Here is a 24,778-nt window from a genome sequence, read left to right as displayed (position 1 = left end):
CTTAACTAGTTTTTCATTTTGTGAATTAACAGCCTTCATGGTGTGTATACTCCAACCAGTAAGAAATTGTCTCCTTAGAACTGCCTGGGGTACTCCTCTCTGCCTCGGCAAGAAGGCATACGTTTCACATGGAAATTATAGCGCTTTTAAGGAGGCAATAACTCTTCCAAAAAAGGTTTGTTTTCAATTAGTTTGTGCAAATATCGTGCCTTAAGAAAACGTACTCCCTTCCTCCTTCTTTCCTTCTTCCCTTCCCTTCCTTTCTCTCTTTCTCCATCTTACAAAAATTAAAGAAAAAAGAGGCAAAACAATTCTCTGTAAGATTTTATAGATAGATATATCTGATTTATAGAAGAGCCCAGATGTGAGCCGGGAATATTTTTTAAAAACCAACAACTCTGAAGCCCTACTGGTCCTCTACAACAATAAAGAGAAATCAATCTTTTACTAGTCAAGCCTTGCACATTAACCCTGATGATCAGGTTTCTCCATCTGCCAAGGTCCTCGAAACCTTATCTCCCCTGCAGAATTCCAAAGCCAGGCCTGGGCCGCTGAGGCACATCATCGTATTTCATTTCTCTGGGGTTTGTAACCACTGTAGTTCACAAAGGACTACACAGTTAGGGCCTAGGTTCTCTTTTCAGCCTTGAACCAGCCTCTCCACAGGTGGTTCTTAAGAAAGATGGGTCTGGGGAAGGCCATTTAGAAACTAGAGTCTTCCTTCTGGTGGTGGTTGTTTGCTCTATGGCTGACAATCTTGAACCAGTGAAGTGTAGACTGATAAAACTAAGTTTAAAAGCCTGAGAGACAAATATGGCTGTTTCTTCAACTTAGCTGGCTTTCTATTTTAATATAAAAAGTTAGTATCGGGCTTCCCTGGTGGCGCAGTGGTTGAGAGTCCGCCTGCCAGTGCAGGGGACACGGGTTCGTGCCCCGGTCCGGGAAGATCCCACTTGCCACAGAGCGGCTGGGCCCGTGAGCCATGGCCGCTGAGCCTGCGCGTGTCCGCAGCCTGTGCTCCGCAACGGGAGAGGCCACAACAGTGAGAGGCCCGCATACCGCAAAAAAAAAAAAAAAAAAGTTAGTATCAGGGAGACTGTATTGTATTCTGTCGTAAAGAACTAGACGAGGAGCCAGAAGACCTGAGCTCAGTGACTGGTTCTTTTACCGATTTTTCTAAGGGAGTTTTGGATTTATTTTCTTCCCCAAAGATTTATATACTGCCGATTTTCCTAAGAACTTGTTCTTTCTTATAGATTCTCTCATATTAGAGTTGCAGATTTTAGTTGAAAAGATTTCACAGGGGCGTACATACATAATAAAAACAACCTCATAAAATATATAAGACAGGCTGCTATTTCTAAACTTACTCTTAACATTCATCTCTTCAAGTCGAGCTACCCCTTTCTTCTTTTCTCCATAATCTTCGATATTTCCTAGGTGACTGTGTTAAAAATAAAACAAAACCTCTGTGTAATTTAACCACGTATCTGCATTCATGTCTTATGTAGATAATGGCCCCACGAGGCTCTAAGGCCCCAAATGGCATGGATCCCGGATCTTCTGTTCACCATTGAATACCCTTCCCCAGGCCTGGGCACAGACTGAAGGGACAGACGGTTTGGTGTCAATTTCATCCTCCTCTTTCCCTTCATGGGAATTCTCATCTCTTTCTTTTTTGATACTTTAATATCATGGATTCCTCTCTAAAAATTTAAGTATAAAATCGGTCTTTTCCCCAAATCCTTGACACTAATTATCCCCATTTGGTGCCCACGGCCTCCACTATCTGTCACTTTCTTTCAACTCCTCGCCTTACTTGTAAGAAATGCTTCTGGGCGCTGGTACTTCTTTTGCCCCTCGACTGTCTGTAGTCTAAAGAGAAGTTCCTAAGAGTTCAAAATTCCTGTGTTCCACTATGGACCATATTTCGTAGTTTATTGTATCACAACACAATATAAGGGAGGCTGATGGTTTTCTTGTTGGTCAATTGGCATTTATTAAACATTTAGAGTATACTCTAAAATGTGCTCTAAACCTGAAAGGCATTCCCAGAGCTGGTCTTTTTTTTTTTTTTAAAGTCTGAGCCCTTTAAATACTGAAGGACCCACTCCCCCACAAAACGGGAGCCCCATGACAACCTTTTGGGGATATCTGATGTAGGGGAGTCAGATGAGGCACAGGGGCAGGGAGTGATTAGCTGGGGCCACCTGGCAAAGTGGAGGAACCAGGGGAAGTGGCCACAGGCTGTGGTGCTGGCTCCTCACGGAAGCATCTCTTTGTAGGATGCCTGCCACCCTAGCATCGCAAAGCCATTCCTATACGTACCGCATGTGAAAACATATTGAAAGCCTCTTTGGATCACAATACATCTGTTCTAAGAGGCTGAATGAGTGATGCCAGGGGAACATTAACTCAGAATTTCCTAACTCGAGTGCAATTAAAATCTCAGCCACAGCACGGAATTAATGTAGCCCTTTGCATTTTAAATACATATTTTAATTAAATGACACCCATCTGTAGAATATGAGACTGCATTTTTATTGAGGATTTCAAATGATATAATCTGTTCCTATGAAGCGTAAATGGCTTGGTTCATGTTTCCAGAAACCACCAAAGAATTATATAGATCTGGCATAAGCACATGTGGTGACACTCAATTTTGCTTAAATTTAAATCTGTTTAACTTGCGTTATGTGTTGTTTGTGTGATAAGATTTAGATTATGTACAAAAGTGACAGAAAATAAGAGCACAGCCCTTTCAACGTCTTGGACCATTTCTCTGGAGAGTCTGTCAAAGGAAACACAGGGTCAAGGGCGGCGCATCTCAGCCCCAGCTAGAGCTATGCAGTCAGGGTGATAATCTTTTAACTCATTTAACCTAATGAGAAGCTTCACCTAGGTAAAAGATACGTTAATGAGCCTAACTACTAAATTACAGACAGGACAGCTACCTGGGAGCTGCACAATTATTTGTGACAGAAATGATTTGGGGTAGGTGTAAAATTTTTCAGGAAATTGAACTGCACCAACAAGAAGTAGAGAGCAAATGTACCCTTTTCTCTCTAGAGTATGTTTGTTTCAGATTTTTTTTTTTTTCCTACCTGTATTTCCACATTAAGTACATTCTTCAAGAAGATGAAGCCCTAGAGGAGGCAGGAGGTAACCTGGGTTCTCCATCTGGCTGTGGCTCCACGTTGATTGGTGACCACGCAAGAGTCAGCCAGCTGGCACTCATTCCCTTGTCCATCAACTGCAAGCGGATGGCGAAGTGGTGTTGAGATGAAGAGTGGGGGTACTCGGGTCTGATGGTACAGATTTAAATCGTACCTCCATCACTCTCTGTTACCTCTCTCAGCCTCAACTTTGTCCTGTAAGAAGGGAGGATAACTACCCCCTCCCTCACAGGTTGCTGTAAGGACTAGATGAGATAGCACAGTGGAGACCTTAGGACAGGGACTGCCTCATTCTTGGTTGGTGTTCAATAAATGTCAGCTACAACTGCAAGCGAAATGTCAGGATTCACTCTTGGGAAACCTGGGAATCACACTGTCCTAGGTTCCAGTCCTGGCTTTGCCACTTACTACATGCTTGTAGTAAGCATGCTTGTAGAGAAGTTACTCAATCTTTTGAACCTTATTTTTATCATCTTCAAAATAGAGTCAACAATGCTTACTATATTAGTTTCCTATTGCTACTGTGACAAATTACTACAAATGTAGTAGTTTAAAACAACACAGATTTATTATCTTCCAATTCTAGAGATTAGAAATCTGACACGGGTCTCACTGGGCTAAAATTGAGGTGTCAGAGGCTCTAGGGGTGAATTTGGTTCCTTGCCTTAGCTAGCTTCTAGAGGCTGTCCACATTCCTTGGCTTGTGGCCCCCTTCCTCCATCTTTAAAGCCAGCAATGCAGGGTTGTCTTTCTCTCATTGCATCACTCTGGCCTACTCATCTGTTTCCCTCTTCCACTTTTAAGGACCCTTGTAATTACACTGGGCCCACCTGGATTATCCAGGATAATTTCCCTACGTTATTTAAGGTGAGCTGACAAGCAACCCTAAGCCCATCTGCAAACATAATTCCCCTTTGCTGAACATCTTCACAGGTTCTGGGGATTAAGACATTGACACCTTTAGGGGGGGTGATATTCTGCCTACCACACTTACCACCACAGCATTAAGAAAGTTAGAAATAATATTCTAAAACTCCCAGTACAGGTAAATGTTTTGCTAAGTTTTACGTTTTGATCATAAAGAAGTAGGCTTCAAGTTCTGATCATATACCTATAAACACTTGTCTGTTAATAGCCAGGATACTATTACAGCACAGTATCCGGCTCTCTGGGTTAATCCGTTGGTAGCAATTTGAGGTAAGTAAAACCTTCTTGCATGATTATTATACTACACAGGGATTTGCCTCAAAAACTCTGTCATATAGTTTGTGGAAATATCTTAACAAGAGTGAATTATTTATAATATTACTTATGAGGTATAATGTTATATCTCTAAATATTAAACATACTTGAATTACTTTACCAATTTTTTCTCTTGTGCATTTATTTATGCATGCATGCACGCACATATAAGGGCTTAAATTTTTTTCATTGTATCTAAAAAAAAAAACCTAAATCAAATTATCAGGGTTCTACTATTTCTCATGGAATTATTGCTGATAAACAGAATCTAGCTCGATCTAGTCTATGTCAGGCATCCTATTAATTTTAGCTATCTAATAGTCCTTATGAAACCAGAAAACATCTTGGTCAAGATAGTGTAACCACAAGCAAGGCAGAATGTAGAAGCAGCCTCCTGGGATCTTATTACATACTGGATAGTAGAGCATTTATTATCTCACCCAAACCCAAGCAAATACTTTTGGTAAGATTTGGGTTTGGTGGAGAGAACTAGGAACAAGGGCAGATTACATAGTTATCATAAACTTCACAGGAGAAATCGTGAAAGCCCAGATTCCAAATGACATTTGGAAGGTCTGTTTTTCTCTAGTTTTTGGATCTCAGGAAGACTGACTGAAACTTCATAGACAATAGGCTCTTCTTAGATTGGGTCTACCTAACATGTTCATATAGTAAATTATTCATTAGAATTGATTAAAACTTAAAAATGAGGGCCCAGGGACTTCCCTGGTGGTGCAGTGGTTAAGAATCCGCCTGCCAATGCAGGGGACATGGGTTCTATCCCTGGTCCGGGAAGATCCCGCATGCTGCGGAGCAGCTAAACCCACGCACCACAACTGCTGAGCCTGCGCTCTGGAGCCCATGTGCCCAAACTACTGAGCCCAAGTGCCACAACTATTGAGGCCCGCATGCCTGGAGCCCGTGCTCTGCAACAAGAGAGGTCACTGCAATGAGAGGCCCATGCACCGCAACGAAGAGTGGCCCCCGCTCGTCACAACTAGAGAAAGCCCACACGCAGCAATGAAGACCCAACGCAGCCAAAAAAAAAATACATAAATAAATACGTAAATAAATAAATTTAAAAATAATGAGGGCCCAGCGAGGACCTTTACTACTGTAATCAATTTTTAGCTCCCTTTTTATTTTAATCAAATCTAGATATGCACATAGATTAAAGAGCCAAGTAGTGTTTATACGCTTTTTCATTAGGTGACAACTTTCAATTCTTAGTCAATTTCCTTGGTGCTTATCCCTGTATGGTTAAAGAACTTGTCTACTTTGCTACTTTCTTAATTTTTCAGGTTTAGGTGTTTATTTGTTGCCCTCCCACTAAGAAAGATTAGGATTTAACTCCCTCCACTTTTGTGCTCTCTTCCCATTACTTTCTCACTCAGTTGTCTCATAACTGTGGTTAGATCAGTATTTCATGTTATTATGACTAGATAAATGCTACTGACATCTAGGGCCATGCAAGATGCCACATTTCCCCCTGCACAATAGGTTTGTTTTCTCTGGTGCTAATAACTGCCTTGTTATTTGTTTGCTTCGTTTTTTTGTACTTGACAGATCGTTCAACCTCAAACACTTCTCTCTCAATAAATCCAAACACATTGGGTTTTCTAGCAACATCACCTTCCTGAACAAACCTCTCCTGTGACCTTCTGAATCATTCCTCTGGGGGCTAGTTACTCCCTATGCCTGTTGCCATATTGGTACCTCCTGCCATGATCATTTTTTGGGGTTCCCTCTCTGTGTTGGAATCTCCATTTCTTGTATACTATGCCTTCCTAATTTTACGTAAACTCTTTCAGTTTGGTAGATTCTGAGAAAGATTGCATGGAAAGTAAGTTTTTTGAGACTTTGTGTGCCTGAAAAGGTTTTCTTTTTCCCTCACGCTGAACTGATAGTGTGGTTAGGTATATAATTCTAGGTTGGAAATACTTTTTCTTAAAAATCTAAAAGGTATTTTTCTATTGTCTTCTAGCTTCCAGTGTTACCTTTGAGGAGTTATTGCTTTTCTGCTTCTTGATTCTTTCTATAAAACCTTCCCCCTGCCCCCGCACGCCCCCGCACGCCCCCGCACCCTGACAGCTGTAGGATTTTCTTTTTATTCTGAGGGCTCTGCAGTTTTGCAGTGATTGACCTGGTGGGAATCTAGGTCTATTTTCACCCACTCTGCTGGGCACTCTGGGCCCTTTCAACTTGAAAATTCATGTTGATCCAGCAATCCCACTCCTGAACATCTATCCAGACAAAACTATAATTCAAAAAGATACACACACCCCTATGTTCATAGCAGCACTATTCACAATAGCCAAGACATGGAAACACCCTAAATGTCCATCGACAGATGAATGGATAAAGAAGATGTGGTACATATATACAACGGAATACTACTCAGCCATAAAAAAGAATGAAATAATGCCATTTATAGCAACAGGAATGGACATAGAGATTATCATACTAAGTGAAGTAAGTCAGGAAGAGAAAGACAAATACCATATGATATCACTTATATGTGGAATCTTAAATATGACACAAATGAACTTATCTACTAAACAGAAACAGACTCACAGACATAGAGAACAGAAAAGTGGTTGCCAAGGGGAAGAGGGGGTAGGGGAGGGATGGATTCGGAATTTGGGATTATCAGATGCAAACTACTATATATAGAATAGATAAATAACAAGGTCCTACTGTATAACACAGAGATCTATATTCAACATCCTGTGATAAACCATAATGAAAAAGAATATATACATATACGTATAACTGAATCATTTTGCTGTACAGCAGAAACTAACATAATACTGTAAATCAACTATACATCAATAAAAAAAGTGAACATCCAGATGATTCAGAATAAATTTCTATTATAAAGATTAAAAAAAAAAAGGAAGAAAGGTATGACCATAATTTAGCCCAGAAGTAGGCAAACTTTTTGTTGTAAAGGGTCAGCTAGTAAACATTTTAGGCTTTGCTGATCTATGACTGCTGCAACTGTTCAGTTCTGGTGTTGCAGTGCAAAAGCAGCCATAGATAGTATGGAACAAGTGGGTGTGACTGTGTTCCAGTAAAATTTCATTTACAAAAACAGCAAAGAAAATTCATGTTTTTTGTTTTGGGAAGTTTTCTTAATTTTTCTTTGATGACGCTCTTTATTTCTTCTTCTCTCTGTGACCCTATTATTCAGTTCTTGGACATACTGGTCTGCTCCAGAGGGTCCTTTTTATTTTTTTCCTATTTTCTATTTGTCTTTATGTTCTACTTTTTTTTTTTTTTTTTTCTTTTTGGCTATTTCTTCAACTCTGTCTTGTAACCTTTCTTCTGAGATTTTTATTTTCACAACTTATTTTTTATTACCAAGCATTCCTTTTTGTTTTCTGAATGCTCCTTTCATATAGTGTATTATTCTTATGTCACGGATGCAATATCTTCTCTTATTTCTTCTTCTAGGGAGAGTAACTATAGTTTTTTTTTTTTAAGTGGTTTTTCCTTTCTGGAGAATCCTCTAAGTTACTTTTTTGGTTTATTTCAATTATATGGTCTCCTTAAATGTCTACTATCCTTGGCTGTCTGCTCATATTTAAGTGGGGCTGACTGAAGTTTTGTGTCTGTGGAGGTGGAGCCTGTGGACTGAGGTCATCATTGTAGGTGATCTGGCTGGTCTGTTTCATTGGGGAACCACAGACGTCAGTGTCTTTGGTTTTTGGGCTGTTCAGCTTCCTCAGAGAAGACTTTCCAGTCTCTTATTTGAAGTTATATGCCTGGCTGCCAGCCAATCAGTGAGGGAAGGCAGGTCTCAATAGTCATTAATGTGAACTTTGAATTAATTGCCCTAATGTCAGGATGGTAGCCCCACACTCAACTATGTCTTATGTCTTGCAGTCCAAGGAATTTCTAACCATTTTTAGAGAATAAATCTCTAGCATTCTTTTGTGATTTTGATAGGAGCAATGCCACAGCTACATGAAGTAGGGGAGAAAATCTGATGGTAAATGTCTCATAAACAGACTTTCAACAAGTCTTCCTATTTTTAGCCCCATCTTCATTCCCTCTTTCAGAGGTAGTTAGCTATGCCAAATTTTTTTTTTTTAAATGTAGGTTGAATAACCTCTTGGTGTCCTCACTACTGGTACAGAAATTGGCTTTCTTGGCTTTCCTCTTCTGCTTTTTAGTTTCTGTGGACTTTTTGTTTTGTTTCAGTGGGGCAAGTGGTGGAAGCATTGATAAATGTATGTGTTCATCCATCATATTTTTTTTTACAATTACTTAAGGCTCATACTAAGTGACAAATTGCTTATCTTTATTAACTATATGGTTATATAACCACGTGGCTGGACCTGGGTTGTATTTTACTCAAAACGGTATTCTTCCACTTTCCCAATCTATAGGTTCGTCAATTTGATGAATATCCTTCCTAAATTCTATGCCAGTCTCCTCCCTGGCAAATTATAATTAGCTAATTATAGTTAGATAATTTCTTCAATGTCTTGGGAAGAAATATACCAGGAGCAACATAAAAGATGGAGTTGGCAGCCTTCAGTGGTTTTTCAAAGCCTCTGACTCTGTGGACATGAATGAGTCATAGCTAAGTCTATGAGTTGAGTTCAATACTAATCTCAGTTACTGGCCTAAAATTTAAGAAGCGGCTCTGGTTAAAGGAGAAGGTAGAAAGCCTCAAACTATGCCTGCTCAGGACCCCTCTAATCTGTGTGAAAAGCCACTGCTCTATGGAAAAAAAAATTGGGGGTCTAAGTCAGCAATTCATTAGTCTACCGGAATGAACCTAGTATTCTTTTCTGGGAAGGATTTTGACCCTGCCCATAGTGCCTCCTTTAGTCCAACTCCAGACAAGTTTTCTTAATTGGCTCTCAAAAATGTTTACTGGATCTCTGCCACAATATTGCCCTTGTGAGAGAGGTTGTTCTTGTTTATATTATAGCATTGGATTTGGTCCACATCACATTATTTAAGGTGTAGTCTCATAGTAAGTAAATGTTAGAAATCAAAACTAGGGGAGCTATTGGAACCTGTAGGGGCAGTGGTGGGGAGGAAAGTTCTCTCTGAGACTTCAGAACAGGGGACTGTGTTCTTGGAATTATTCAGATAGAAATATATATTTCCTCCCTGGAATAATATTATTAACAGAGGTTAAGGTCAATTAGTTTAGCCATTCATTTGCTGTTTGATACAATCACATTTTTGAGTTCCTTCTATGTACTAGTTGGTGGTGTTAAGAGGAAAGAGACAAAGTGCATACTTTCAAGGCACTTCCAGTTTGGTTGGAAAGACAGATAGAGTAGTAAATAAATGCATAATACAGTATGTAAAATGCTAGAGATAGTTCTTGGGTATTTCTAGAGCTCAGATAAACGTTATTTAATACAGCCTGAGAAGGCTCCCCAAAGTTTCTTGAAGTGCTGATGCTTAAGCTGAATTTTAAAAGAGGAACAGGACTTAACCAGGTTAAGGAGAAAGGGTACTCAGAGGGGACAGCTTGCATAAAGGCAAGAAGGTGAGAAATGGCATGGCACTGCAGGAGAACTAAGGGCAGATCAACGCCCATAAAACCATCTAGATTGTGAAGAACTTTCTGTGTCATGTTAAGGATCTCCCAGGGGATGATGAGAAGCCACTGCAGCAAGTTAGCTGGTCATATTTGCATTTAGATAGATCACTTTGGTATGGCAGTTGTATCATAGGAGGATAAGGAGAATGGAAACAGGCCAATCAGTAGCAGGCTACTGAGATAATTCAGGTGAGAAACAGTGAAGGTGTAAATGTATAAATTAGGTCGGTGACAGCAAGGATGAAGAAGAAATGACAAATGTATACATATATATTTAGAAATTAAAATTAGCAGATCTTCACAGCAGCTATCAAAAATAGGCATTATTAAAATATGCAAATAACAAATGCTGGAGATGGTGTGGAGAAAAGGGAACACTCCTACACTGTTGGTGAGAATGTAAATTGGTGTAGCCACTATGGAAAACAGCATGGAGGTTCCTCAAAAAACTAAAATTAGAGTTGCCATATGATCAAGCAATCCCACTCCTGGGCAAATACCTAGACAAAACTATAATTCAAAAGGATACATGCACTCCTATGTTCACAGCAGCACTATTCACAATAGCCAAGACATGGAAACAACCTAAATGTCCACTGACAGAGGAATGGATAAAGAAGATGTGGTACATATATACCATGGAATACTACTCAGCCACAAAAAGGAATGAAATGATGCTATTTGCAGCAACATGGATGGACCTAGAGATTATCATACTAAGTGAAATAAGTCAGAAAGAGAAAGACAAATACCATATGATATCACTTATATATGGAATCTAAAGTATGACGCAAATGAACTTATCAGCAAAACAGAAACAGACTCACAGACATAGAGAACAGACCTGTGGTTGCCAAGGAGGAGGTGGGGTCAGGGAGGGATGGATTAGGAGTTTGGGATTAGCAGATGCAAATTACTATATATAGAATGGATAAACAACAAGGTCCTACTGTACAGCACAGGAAACTATATTCAATGTCCTGTGATAAACCATAATGGAAAAGAATATGAAAAAGAATGTATATATGTATAACTGAACCACTTTGCTGTACAGCAGAAATTAACACAACATTGTAAATCGACTATACTTCAATAAAATAAATTTTACAAAATAGGCTTTATTATTATACCTAATTTGTAGATGAGAAAACTGAGACTCAGAGATTAAAAATCATGTCCTGTAGCCCATAACCAGAAATAACAGTGTTTCTATAGGAGAACCATACTCAGAGCTTCTAGCAGTCAATTTACAAAAGAACTTCTAGAATATAACACATTCATTAGTCAATGAGTGAGTATTGGTGCCCAAACAAGTACTGCAGGAAAGGTTATTAAGGAAAGGAAAGACAAGTCAGAGTGGAAGGTCAGAAAGAACATTTTCAGTAAATAACATCCACATTTGGCAAAAGAGAAAATTGACAGAGACTTAAATATACTGCTTTAAATAAGGAAGTTAATGGCCAAAAATATTGTGGAAATCCAAAGGTAATCATACTGTTTAATCCTAGGGGAAATTCTTAACAGAGATAAATGGGTGCCTTGGGAGGAACTTTCCTGTGCTATATAACTGTTGCTATCAGTGCTTGAATTGAGAGGGGAAAGAAAGGGAATGGAGAAAAAGAGCTGGCTCATTTGCAGACAAAGATTTACCAGCCAATTCAGCAAATGGAAGAAGGGTAGCAGATTTCAGGCCCTCACTGGAAGCATTTTGTTAATTTAATTCAATTTGATGAAACATTTACTGAGTACCTGCTATGTTCAAGGAGATAAGCCTTGAATTGGCTTTATTACTGATACTGATAATTAACACTGCCCTTGTCAACATCTGTATCAACATGAAGTACTACTCACTAGGCCCTGTTCAGCACGCCTGGGTTAGGTGTGATTTCTACCTGGTGCTTTGGTGTACAATCTAAGCCAATATGGAGTATTGACGAGGGAAAGAAGTCTCAGTACTAGCTGATCTGGCAGTGGTGGCAGGGTTGTTAACTAATTCACATGACTAATTCAGTGTGGAAAGTAGAAAATTAAGTGAACTGCAACATGGGTAAATGATCCCTATAGAATTTAAGCTAAATAGCTAGTTTCACTATTCTTGCCTCTCATCCTTTCTAAGTATATTATTGGGATGCACTTCTCAACTGTTTAGATGTTTCAAGTGATTCTGCTGAAGTAATAGAAGCTCTGTGATAATGAAGTCTTTTTGTTGTTTCACGATGAAAGTGAAACCTTAAGAAGTGATCCTTAGTAAAGGGTTGGTATACAAGGGAAATCATGGAATAATCCATTACCGCAACAGTGGACATAGAAATTACCATATTAGCACTTAAGAATCTTAACTTCTATGAGGTACATATATATAATGGAATACCACTCAGCCATACAAAAGAATAAAATAATGCCATTTGCAGCAACATGGATGGCCCTAGAGATTATCATACTAAGTGAAGTAAGTCAGAAAGAGAAAGACAAATAATACCATATGATACCACCTATACGTGGAATCTAAAATGTGACACAAAGGAGCCTATCTACAAAACAGAAACAGACTCACAGACATATAGAACAGACTTGTGGTTGCCAAGGGGGAGGGGGGTGGGAAAGGGATGGATTGGGAATCTGAAGTTAGCGGATGTGAACTATTATATATAGAATGGATAAACAACAAGGTCCTACTGTATAGCACAGGGAACTACATTCAATATCCTGTGATAAACCATAATGGAAAAGAATATAAAAAAGAATGTGTGTGTGTGCATATACATATATATATGTATTTATAACTGAATCACTTTGCTACACAGCAGAAATTAACACAACATTGTAAATCAACTATACTTCAATTAAAAAAGAAAATCTTAAATTCTTAATCTAAAGACCAGAATGGCCTGAACTCCTCAGATCCTTATAAGAAAAATCCTACTTTGGACTAAGTCATACTTTGCCATGAGAATTTTACTGAACATTACAGACTATAGCTAATAAAATCTTAGTATGTTAAAGTTATGGCAGATGTTTTAAATTAATGCATATTTACTTCTTATTTTAAAAATTCTACCATTTATGGCATTAATGAAGTGTCAGTATCCTGTTCACCTTCCTAGGGATATTCAGGGCTACTGAGACATTTAATAGTCTATAGTTATTCTGCTTTTTAAAAAATAAAACAATTTATAAGACATCTAACTGAAAAGAGTCCATAGGAACAATCTACTCAATGAGACATGTTACAAGTTAGTCCCTAATGAACAAAAGAATGCAGCTGAACACAGACAGAATCCTTTGATGCCTCTAAAAGGCCCAAGAGCTTCAGAGCTCCTACTGGCTCTGGAGTTGGATGGTCTGTCATTTTTCTTAATAGTTTTTACTAAAACCACAGTGCAGCAATTTCTTCATTTCCATATCTCCTGATACGGAAGTACAAGTTTACAGAGAAAGTCATTTCATGAGAGCTGAGGTTTAACCTTAAGTTTCACTCACTGTGGCCCCGAATAAACACACCCTGTGCCTGAGTTCAAAGGCCACATGGATCTTGGAAGGCTGTTAAACGTAAGTGCTCAAAGTTGAATTTCAAACGCAATGTACCAGTGATCCCTTGGCGGTGAAATTCAATGATCAAGCAGAATGGGCCAGTCATCAACAGGAAGGATAGGAGAAGGGGGGAAACTGGAGGCGGACTTGGGCATTTCACACTGAGCACCATCATGGGCAAATATGGAGAGTAAAATGAAAGAGTTGGAAATGAAATATTCTTAGGATGGCTAAGATTGAGGCAACGAGTTTAAAGAGAGAAGAAACAGAAGGAAAAAACTACCATTTACTGAGAGATCATTGTATAGTAGGCACTGGATCAGGGGTCATGCGTACAGTAGTTGGCTTGATCCTCAAAGCAATCCTGTGAGGGATTTAGGACACAGACAATATCATCGATGATATCAAAAGTGCCTTGTGCCAGGCCAAGGCCATGCTCCTCTGTTTTGTTGGTGCTGAGTAATAGAAATAAGGCAGGATTGTAACGTTAGATGTCGGTCTTGCCTCAATATTCCATGGGTAGGTCAGGGGAGAGAAAGTCTAGGCATGGTGTTGAAGAAAAGCATCTCTCCCCGCTTGTTTGTGGGAACAGGAGGTGGTGGGAAGAGCTTCTGGCCACTGGTGTCGCTTGTGGCAGCCATCTGTCTGTCAGTGACCCCTGTTGTGCTTCGCAGATCGAGGCAGATCCAGCAGCATATGCAAAACTCTTTTGCGGGGGCATTTCTCTAGCACACTTCCAAGATTTCTGTGAGAAGCCCAAAGGCTGTTGGCTTGAGCAAACGCGTTAATTGGGCTTGTGGTACCTTTAAACAAATAATACGATGGTGGATTTTTCATCACATTCCCTCTTTCAGAAGTAGACATGACAGAAGTTCTGAACATCTCTCTCTGGGTAAAGTTTGAGCAAATATTTTTCTTCATAAAGCTGATCCTACAGGATGGCGTTTATAATTAGTGTATGAAAAAAGACTCTGATGTTATTTCTGTTTTGATACTTACAATAATAATCCATGAATCTTAAAATGACTATTTCAGTGAGAATTTCTCTCTACACGGTCTTTCTCAGTATTCTGGCACCACTATTTAAAGGCTGTGGCATAAAAGGTCAAAAATCTTGTCATCATTTCTTGAGTGAAGTTCTCTATTTCCCTAAAAATTGTGCAACAGACTCTCTTGGAGAAAATGGACAGGTCCTCAGTAGGCCCAAGGAGAGAGTTTCCAATAAAGTCAGAGCGTATGTGGCCGCTTTATTCTGATCCTTTGTTCAGGCTGCCTCACCCAAATCTCCCAGAGATTCCTCATCTTAAAGAGAAGAGACTTGATCTTAATTTGAAAATAGAACTATTCCATGAAAGTGGCCAAGATAAAACCTGGGATAAAATGTAAACACCTAAAAGTATGTGTCATGGATCTTTTAAAAATCATTCACTTGGAACCACAGGTAGCTGCATTTTTTCAGACTTAAAATGTTAAGATTCTCAATAATGAGCTATATATAGAAAGAGATATTGTTTGAACTGGCAATCCCCCCCACCCCAGGTGTTAGGCTAATGACTTTATCATTTTCCTTTCAGTAAGTTTCTCACATAAAGACAATCTTTATATACAGAGACCCACTTACATAGCTTATCACCACCTTTCCTGAGGTTCAGGAATACAATAATTCAAATAATACGTTGTCTTCTAGCAACATCAGGCTTCATAATACCTCATCTTTGCTGTACACTGTGTCTTTTCGAAGAATGAGGTTCCAAAGAGATACAGAATACACCAATATTGGAAAATAAAAAGAAAGAAAAAGAAGAGAGGAAACCCCAATTGCAATTAAAATGCAATAGTCTTCCACTGCATATCCCAATGCTAGTTAATACAGACATTTCCAATAACTTTAAGTGGTGATTGTTGAAAAAAAAAGAAATCAAGTTTGCGTTTCTTAAAAGACAAGAGGGAAGAAAATGACTTGTCATATCTGGCTGGTTCAGAAATATAAAATCCAATTCTGAAGAAGTAGAGATAAGAAAAGTGCTGTGGAAGTGCCGTCAGCTCAGCAAACACCAAATAATGAACAATGCAGAGACTGTCCAGCATGATAAAATACTCTATTAGAGGGACTGTTTTTAAATGAGTGATAATTGTGGCACATCCACAGTGAAAGGTTACTGAATTTTTATCTGTAGCAAGAAGCTTTTGACAGACTTGCTGAAAAGTCACCTGCAAGTAGCACCTTCTTTAGATGAATTTGACCAAAGGGGTTTTCCAGAATGTAACACCTTTCTGACATTTACAGGATTGTTGCTTCCTTGAAGAATCTGATCAGATATTCTTGATTTCTAGAAAAACATTTAGGTTTTTCATTAGTCTTAGAGAAGAGTCCTCATTATTCTTCCTTTCATAAAAATTGGATTGGATTACGTTGTTAGTTAAGAACTCCAGCCAAATTCACCTAGGATTCAACGACCAGACCTCAAAGATGTTAGTACACAGAATTAACTGCTATTCATAAACAACACTGTGCCTTGGAGACCTACACCTGATCTATTCCTGTACCTCATATGAAGAAGAAGGGAGTTCTTTTACATTTTTATTGTATAGTTTATAAGAGTGGATATAAATTACGATATTGAATTTAGGATAATAAAGTAACTGAGAACCTTTCCCTAAATACACGACTATAAAATTTGGTTTCGAAATAGATCCTTGGCAGGGGGGTGGAGGTTTTCCAGCTTCGGTTTCTTACAGCAGGTGAAGGTCAAGACCACCCCCTTTAAAGTGCACCCAGTGTCATTCACAGACGCATTCTGGGATGCAGCGTGCCATTTATCTCGCTGCTGTGATTTTGGCAGACAGCTAGAGAATAACATTATCCCGGGGAGGGAAACAGAGGTGCGCTAGTTTGGTGTTCTGGGGCACACTAGCAACAGGCAATTATGTTGTTTTTCTAGACACTGTGGTCTGCACTCTGAGAACAGTAGGGTTCAATCTAGATTTTGTCACCGTCTCACTTTGACCTTGGGCCAATGGCCAAACTTCTGTTTCACGATCATGCTTTGTAAAACTGAGAGAATAAAGGCTATTAACTGCAGCTTGAGGCAGGGATAAAGGATTAAGAATGAATGATTATAAAGGTCCTTGAAAAAGTATGAAATGCAGTCTAAATGTTGAGTGCCATTGTCATCATCTTGGCATCCTCTGGGACTGTCACATGCACACACATTCATGTATACCGTCCCTTTGTTACACTTTCCCGGGGGCTGGCTGACTGCAAAGGGTCTTTGTGTATTACTGATTAATAAGTAAGCTGTCTGAGAAAGCAGATTCAGTTTATATCCAAAAATGTTTTGGAACATTTTTCTAAATCCAATCCCACAAAGCGATAGAGATTTCTTCCATTCAGTCCAGGCCAGCCCTCTATCCTCTTTCTGTTTCCCCCATCAGGATTCATCTTTCCTGGTCCCCTGCATTTGTAGTATACCCATGCTTAGTTTTGAGGGTGAAGAAATTAAAAGACACACTCTTTTTCTAGTGAGAAGTTCATGAAGTCATGGCTTCATGTTGGTAAGGGGGCTTATCTCACATTTTAAAGCACCCAACTATCTGAGGGCTTTTCCAGATAAGAGCTTACATTTAATAGCACAATCAGTGCCTTCAGGTACAGTCTTTCACTTACTTCTCATTCATTATAAGAGGTTTTTTTTTTTTTCTGTGTGGCGGCCAAGTCGGTCCCCTCCGATTTCTCGTTCAAAACCTGCTGCCCTAGTAGCCACTTCTCCTCACCTCCGCTCAGGGTGTCAACCCGGGTAATTCTGCATTTCCACCCTCTCCTCCGTCTGGCTCTGCTATTTCAGCATGCTATTTTAAAGCCCTCTCTTGCTTTCCACCTTCTTCTGCCTCCCCCTTTCCCCAGAGATTTTCATTCCTATTTCTTCTTCCTGTTTCCATTTTAGAGTTTTGTTTGAAGATACAATCATTCATCTGGAAGCTCCCAGTCACCACACTTAAGCCATCCATGATATTACCATATTTTCATAAAATATTTCCCTTCTGGATACAAATGTTGGCATTTTCAAAGAAACAGCCACATAATTCTTTATGAGTAGATATTTAAAACTCCAAAATTACATCAGAATGCCCACAGCACTAGCCCTCCATAGCTTCTCAACTGATAATCACCTCCTTGCTGAGGGAGGTAGGGTGCTGTTTTCTAATCAGTACTCGGCACAGGACAATGGACTCGACAGATGATCAGCTGATTGACAAGAAGGAACTGTATTTGCTTCTGGCATGTTTTTCAACAACATCGGAACCCTCTTTTCATAGTTTTGAAAAACAAAAAGGACAGATGTTAACAGGGTTTTAAAAGCAACCACAAGACTTGAGATAAAAGAGAACCCTGAAGGGGTGGGAGAAGGTGAAGACCCAGCATTCGGGGAGCAGAGCAATGAGTGAGAGCCCCAGTGATAGGATTCACAGTAGTAACCCCAGGAACCCCATATTAAGTTCCCACTCTGTGTCTCATGCTTAGAACTCCAAGTTCATCATCTCATGTAATGGTTACACCAACCCAGTGAGGATGCATCACTGTATCTATTTAACAAGTAAGAAGACCTATTTAGTCCAGAAAGGTGAAATAATTTTCCTCTGGTGATACAATAACTTGCCTCATTTGTCCCCAAGTGTACTTGACTTCAAAGTCAAATATGTACTACAAGCCTCCAAGACTAAAGGAGAAGCATGGGAAAGAGTCTATGAAATAAAAGAAAAACATAGAGGTTTAGAGGGAGGCAAAATGACCACGATCTAGGAGCCATGTGAGGGTATTCAATGAGAGGAAAGGGAAAAAAATAAGAAATGTTTAAAAAGGGGACTAACCCGTGTTATCAGTACTTAAGATGTACTGAGAAGAAAGGAACATGGGAACGGCATGGGTCAGCCTGAAGTTTGGATGATAATCAGCAGTAACAGTGCAGAGTACATCAATGTGGAGAAGGAGCCACAGGGGTCCTGATGTTTTTCCTTATAAAGTGAGAGAATAACCAGCATCTCCACTGTTTGTAACAACATGGGCCTCAGAAAGTTCCTAAGAACAACCAGGTGAACACCCTGAGCGCAGGGACTTTCTCCACACAAGTCTTTCTTCATGAAGGTAAATTTCAATCAGCTTATAAGTAACAATAGAGTACAATTAAGACTGAAAATGAACAAAACTGAATCATCATAAAATTGTCGTTTAGTGTTTTCATTCCTACAAAACATATGATTAATTCGGAAACTGGTACAACATAGAAGTGTATTTGGACACTTTTCAAAAAAGCGATAAAGGCTCACACAAAAGTAGAAGTTGTGTCAATTAGATAAGATCAAAACAAATTCCAGATTGGACACTAGGTGGGAAAGCCCTGAACAAGGTATTATTCCAGTGGTAGTGTAATTTTCTTAGTAAACAGTATGCTCATGAAACTAACCAATGACAATGAATTTGGAAGTTGTCAGCAATTGAGGAAGAGGAATGATAAGAGTGAAACCACAGAATGAGAGTCAGCTGAAGAAAATGACAACGAATAAGACCAAAAAATGATTATGGCAGAGAAAGCCCAACCTCGAAAAGAGGATTCGAGACACTAAGTATGTAGAGTTAGGCTAAGCAACTGCCGAGGAGGTGCTGTCTGATAACAGTCCACAAATATTTGAAACTTGTAAATACCGGAGCAGGAGAGAAATTACCAAACACAGAGTTTTAATTAAAAATAATCAGATGAAATCATGACAGAAAAATTCTGGCTTAATGGTCTGACAAAAGCAAAGCTGAAATGGGACAATGTCCCAGAAGATCTTGTCTAGGGACACTTTAATTCTCATTTGTGTCAAGGCAGAAAAACAAACAGCAAGGGGAGGGGCTGGGGGTCTGCATTTTATCTTCCACTTGCCATTAGGGCAGAAAAAGCCCATGATAGAGAGCTCTATTCATATTCAATTCCTATTCCACCTTCTAGAAAATGTTAAATCATAGTTGGCAATGTATAAAGGCCTCCTGGTTGGCGAAAAAACCATATACTCGAGGGATGGGGGGTGTACAGACACCTGGACCTTGTCCATCTTTCTTTTCAGTGATATAATTGACTTGTAAACACTTCTACATTCATTCAATTGGTTTGGCAATCACAGCCTTTTGCGTTAAGAGAGACACTGATTCCTGTGCCCTTCTCATTTCACTGATTTGAAAAAGGTAAGAGGAAGGTTTTTATTTTTAATCAGACCTGGGGGACAGTGTGGCTAACTAGGAACTGCTAAGCAGAAGTGGGCAGCTGTCCTGACTCTAGTAAAGACACGAATTACAACACTCTGAGCCTGGTGTTCTCGTCTGTAAAATGGGAAGTCATGTTAACCCAAAAGATATCTTGTTAACTCAAAAGATAAACTTTTGAGACTAAAACTGGCAAAATAACTATAAAGCATTTCCCAAATATAAGAGCTCTAGAAATTAAAGAAGAAATTCTGGAGGGCTCCAAAGTCAGTGGGTCTCCACCTCGGCTGTTTGTTGAAACTGCCTGAGGAGACTTTTGAAAGCATGGTACTCTGGGCATCTCCCGCAGAGAGTCTGACCGGAAGCTCAATAGGTCATCCTAATATAAGCCAAGGATGAGAACCAATCCTTTAGGACAGTGGTTCTCAACCTCTGATGTGAATGGTTTGGGGATGCCCAGGCCACATCTTGGAACGATTAAATGAAAATCTTTGGGAGTGGGGCCCAGCATCAGTATTTTTTAAAACTCCCCAACTGATTACAATTGACATGCAGCTAACTTTGAGAATCGCTACTCTGAAAGGACATTTGTCAGGAAATAAGTTTCACTTGTAAGTGGGTTTTCAGTCAACACTGCACATTAGAAGGACCTAATGTAAATGGGTTAAAATAAAACTTTATTTTTGGTGAAGAAAAGTTCAGATAGCTCTTTTAATCTCAGCACGGCTTTGTCTGAAATTAATAGGTTTGTATACATTTACTAAGGATTGTTTAGCGCGTGTGGCAACTAAGAAGTAGCTGCAGGCCCGAATCGAGTGGCTCAGGGCAGAAAAAAACATCTCCTTCCGTAGGCCTTTCAGACCCACAAGATTATAATCGTTATCAATTGTGACGACTATTTTTTTAAGCAGCTATTCAACTTGTCCAAACATTGGGCTTATAATAGATGCATTCATCATGTTAAAAAATGGTCACTAGAAAGAGAGACAAAAGCAGTTTGCGGTGGGAAAGTGGAAAGTCGATCTAGAGTTCAGAAGGAACTGTCTAGAGGGGACTATATGAATCGGAGGCATAAAAATCAATCCCAGAACATCACTAGTGATAAGTCACATTGATAGCAGTTATCCTTGATAGATGCGATGAGAATGTTTTTATCTTTGTGGTTTTCCTTCCCCAAACCCACCAGCCCTGTCTAATCATGAAAAGAGATTAGACAAACCCATATTGAAGGACATTCTGCCAAATATCTGACCAGTATTCCTTTAAACTGTTAAGGTCGAGGGCTTCCCTGGTGGCGCAGTGGTTGAGAATCTGCCTGCCTGCCGATGCAGGGGACACGGGTTCGTGCCCTGGTCCGGGAGGATCCCACATGCCGCGGAGCGGCTGGACCCATGAGCCATGGCCGCTGAGCCTGCGCGTCCGGAGCCTGCACGTCCGGAGCCTGTGCTCCGCAACGGGAGAGGCCACAACAGTGAGACGCCCGCGTACCGCAAAAAAACCAAAAAAACAAAAAAACCCCCCAAAACAAACAAACAAAAAAACTGTTAAGGTCATCATAAACAAGGAAAGTCTAGGAAACCTTCACAGTCTAAATGAGGCTAAAGAGACAATGACTAAATGTTTTATGATATCCTAGAGATGGGATCTTGGAACAGAAAAAGGACATCAGATAAAAACTAAGGAAATGTGAATACAGACCTTAGTTAATAATAATGTATCAATATTGGCTCATCTGTTGCGACAAATGTAAGATGTTAACAACTGGGAAAACTGGGTATGAGATACACAGGAATTCTGTACTCCCTTTGCAACTTTACTCAAAATCTGGAAGTATTCAAAATTAAAATTTTTCTTAAAAAATCAATCTCTGGACATATTAACATTCATCAGTGAACTGAGGTGTGGAATTACATTAGTAGCTGGAATCGTTGAGAATTGTGAGTGAAGTGTAATGATTGGGCAGCAGCCAGGTTTGAACCAAGCAAAAAAGAAACCATAGTCATTTCATATTGGTTGACTTGAACATTTCTAAAAATAATTCAATCAAGTAATAAAGTAACCAAATTGCAACAGAAGTCATCTGATGGTGTGAAAATCTGCCAATAATATGAAATTACATTCCTGCAGTAGTGAAGCATATGCCCTATCTTGTGCCTATGCTGTGAGAAATAAACGATTCTGAACAAATTATATAAATACAGCATAGGACAGTGTTTACCAGAAGTTGTTCCATAAAAGAAAAGTCCTGTAAGATGCTCTGGGGCGAGAGAATTCCATTGATAAAGAAGTTTGGGAAACACTGCATTGCTGTAATTACTCCGTTGACATAAAAAGACTTTAAAAGTTTTACTGTATGCAGGAACTACATTTAAGGTTCTTTAACCTAATGGGTCTCAAGTGTATTTGACCACTAAACTCTTTTCCCTTTAGCATCAGTAGAAAAAATTTTGGACAAAGCCAGGCCTAACACATACTTCTCTGTCAGGGGATTTGGAGACTGAACAAGTAAAGTATTTATCCATGTCTTGATATAACTAGGTGGACATTTCAAGTATGTTTCAAAAAGCTAACTGTATGAACTGGCATTATTTTAGAACTTTATCAGTAGCGAACTAAGTGTTGATCTATAGCACAATCCAACAGAACTTTCTGTGATGATGGAAATGTTCTACAACCTCGCTAATACAGTGGCCACTGAACATCTGAAATGTGGCTAGTGTGACTAAGCAAATGAATTTTATATTTCAGTTAGTTTTACTTAATTTAAATGTAAATAGCCACACAAGGTTAGTGGCTGCTGCCATAGGAGAGTGCAGTAGCTAGAAGATACTCTGTTAACATGATAGCAAGACAGGTAGAGTTTCTAACTTCGATAATATTTGTAGAACAAAAAAAGAGGGAGAAAAATTAATAAGACATTTTATTACAAGTAAGATAATATTCAAAAAGGGATATGTGCAATAGTTCCGTATATTTAAAGCACAGAAAGTCTGGTTACACACAAGACGATGATCAGAAATGATCAGTAGTTGACTGTAGGCATTAAAGTGCTTTCATCAAAAAAAAAAAAAAAATACGATGACCTTCCTGGATGGTTTAATAGGAATAGGGTATGAATGGAACTGTTATCACTGCCAGTACTTAACCTTGGTAATGGTCAAGACAATGATGTAGTATAGAGAAAATTAAAGTGGCAGTTTGAGGGCTTGTTTCCATACCAGTTCAGGCAGAGACATGCAGAGTGACCATTCTGAAGCCTTGATTCCTCCACGTGCAAAACATCTGAGTTAGACCAGATGATTTCTAAGATCCCTAATAATAGCTCTGCTTTAAGAAAGAAGTATAATTTGCACACTTATGTGTCACTGCAGCATTATTCACAATAGCCAAGAGGTGGGTGAACTCTGAATGTCCACTGACAGATGCCTGGATAAAGAAAATGTCGTATATCCATACAACAGAATGTTATTCAGCCTTAAAAAAGAAGGAAATCCGGTCATATGCTATAACACTTTGAGGACATTAGGCTACATGAAATAAGCCAGTCACAAAAAGACAAATACTGCACGATTCCACTTATAAGGGTGCATCTAAAAGTAGTCAAACTCATAGAAATGGAAAGTGGAAAGTGGTGACCAGGGATTGGGGGAGAGGGGGAAATACGGTATTTATTGTTCAGTGGGTACAGAGTTTCAGTTATGTGAGATGAAAAAGTTCCAGAGATCTGTTGCATAGTAATAAACACAGAGTTCACGTGACTCTACTGTACTGCACACTTAAAAACAGTTCAAATGGTGTGTTTGATGTTATGTATATCTTACCACAATACAAGAAAAAAGAAGTATATAAATAACTGCATAACTAATACTGCAATTCATGAACCAATTCCAGGAACCAAAATTATGAGATTTATTTGACCCTGTGGTTTTGCAAAAAAAAAAAAAAAGATTACAGTATGACTTTTTATTATCAATGCACGTGGGCACAGCAAGAACTGCGGTTAACAGGAGCTGAGGGAGCCAGAAGGGGATACAACTGGTGTTGAAGGAACTTGCAACACGGGCCACATTCACAAAGGCTAACAGTCAAACCACCATCTGAGAGAGTGTAAGCGAACTTGGGCCTGATCTGGGCTCCTACTTCTGCTAGATTTGGTTGCCCTGGACTCAGAGACTGGGTGGGACCCTCAAGCCAAAAGTTTTTAATATCCAGAGATGGGCAGGTAGAGACCAGGGAAATGTTTCCAGACACATTAAAGGATTTCATAGAAAAAATATTCAACATTTAATTTCTGAAGAATAGGACAGAAGAAAGAGGTTTAGACTGAAGCAAAGGGACTTTAATAAAAAACAGATGACCTCCTCGATGGTAAGGTTACTTAAAGAGCAGAATATATAATCAAGGAAGTTTTAGATTCTCTAACCCTGGAGATTTTTTTTTTTTTACAGAATCCGAGAAAGAGAGGAGGTGTCCCCTTGAGGAAGCAAATGCAGTCAAAACAAGCTCTGGAGCCCCCTTCAAGTTCTCTGTACCCTATTTTTAAAGGCAACACATCCTTAAAACAAAGGGATAAAACAGAAAAGAAAATCATTAGTGTTCCAATTGAATACACTCTTAATTTTTATCTAGGTCACAATTTTCTGAGAATTTTCTTAACCATAACAGTTAATCTCAGACTTCTTATTTAGGATTGTTACAAACAGCAGATATTACAGATACTATCCTGTGCCTTTACTACAAGGTTGAAATTGTGATCAATGAGAGAAAATATGTATAAACCTAGATCCTGAATGCCCAACGCTACATATGATTCTGCTCAACTTCCTTGCACTGAAAGCATATTTGTTAAAACAGACATTCTAGAAGTGGGAGTAGGAGACTGAGTCGTGGGTAAAGAGTCAGAAAACTAGGCATATACAGAGAGAACCTGAGAGACCCATGAGAGGAGGTCAAGTTAGGTCAATCCAAGTCTTCTCTAGGACTGTTTCAGGAGCTGTTGGCAAAAATGCTCTTTTT

The 24,778-nt window shown here is 39.2% G+C and overlaps 1 protein-coding gene across 2 annotated transcripts in view; it reads right to left on the bottom strand.

The window, feature by feature from the left end:
* The window catches only part of EXOC4 (exocyst complex component 4), a gene marked incomplete at its 5' end in the record, with an annotated part of 817,732 nt that overhangs the window by 87,859 nt on the left and 705,095 nt on the right, over positions 1–24,778 (bottom strand). Inside the window, one exon of one of the 2 annotated variants that reach the window (XM_082846390.1) lies at positions 15,784–15,851. The exons of the other annotated variant lie outside the window; for it this stretch is intronic. Coding sequence (XP_082702516.1) covers positions 15,835–15,851 — 17 coding nt within the window. The 3' untranslated portion in view covers positions 15,784–15,834. Of the gene's footprint in view, positions 1–15,783; positions 15,852–24,778 lie in introns of those variants that run through there. 2 annotated transcript variants of the gene reach the window in all.

The sequence above is a fragment of the Leucopleurus acutus genome (assembly GCF_964270905.1).
Source record: "Leucopleurus acutus genome assembly, chromosome: 9".
NCBI classification, from domain to species: Eukaryota; Metazoa; Chordata; class Mammalia; order Artiodactyla; family Delphinidae; genus Leucopleurus; species Leucopleurus acutus.
This window is presented reverse-complemented; position numbering and strand designations above follow the sequence as displayed.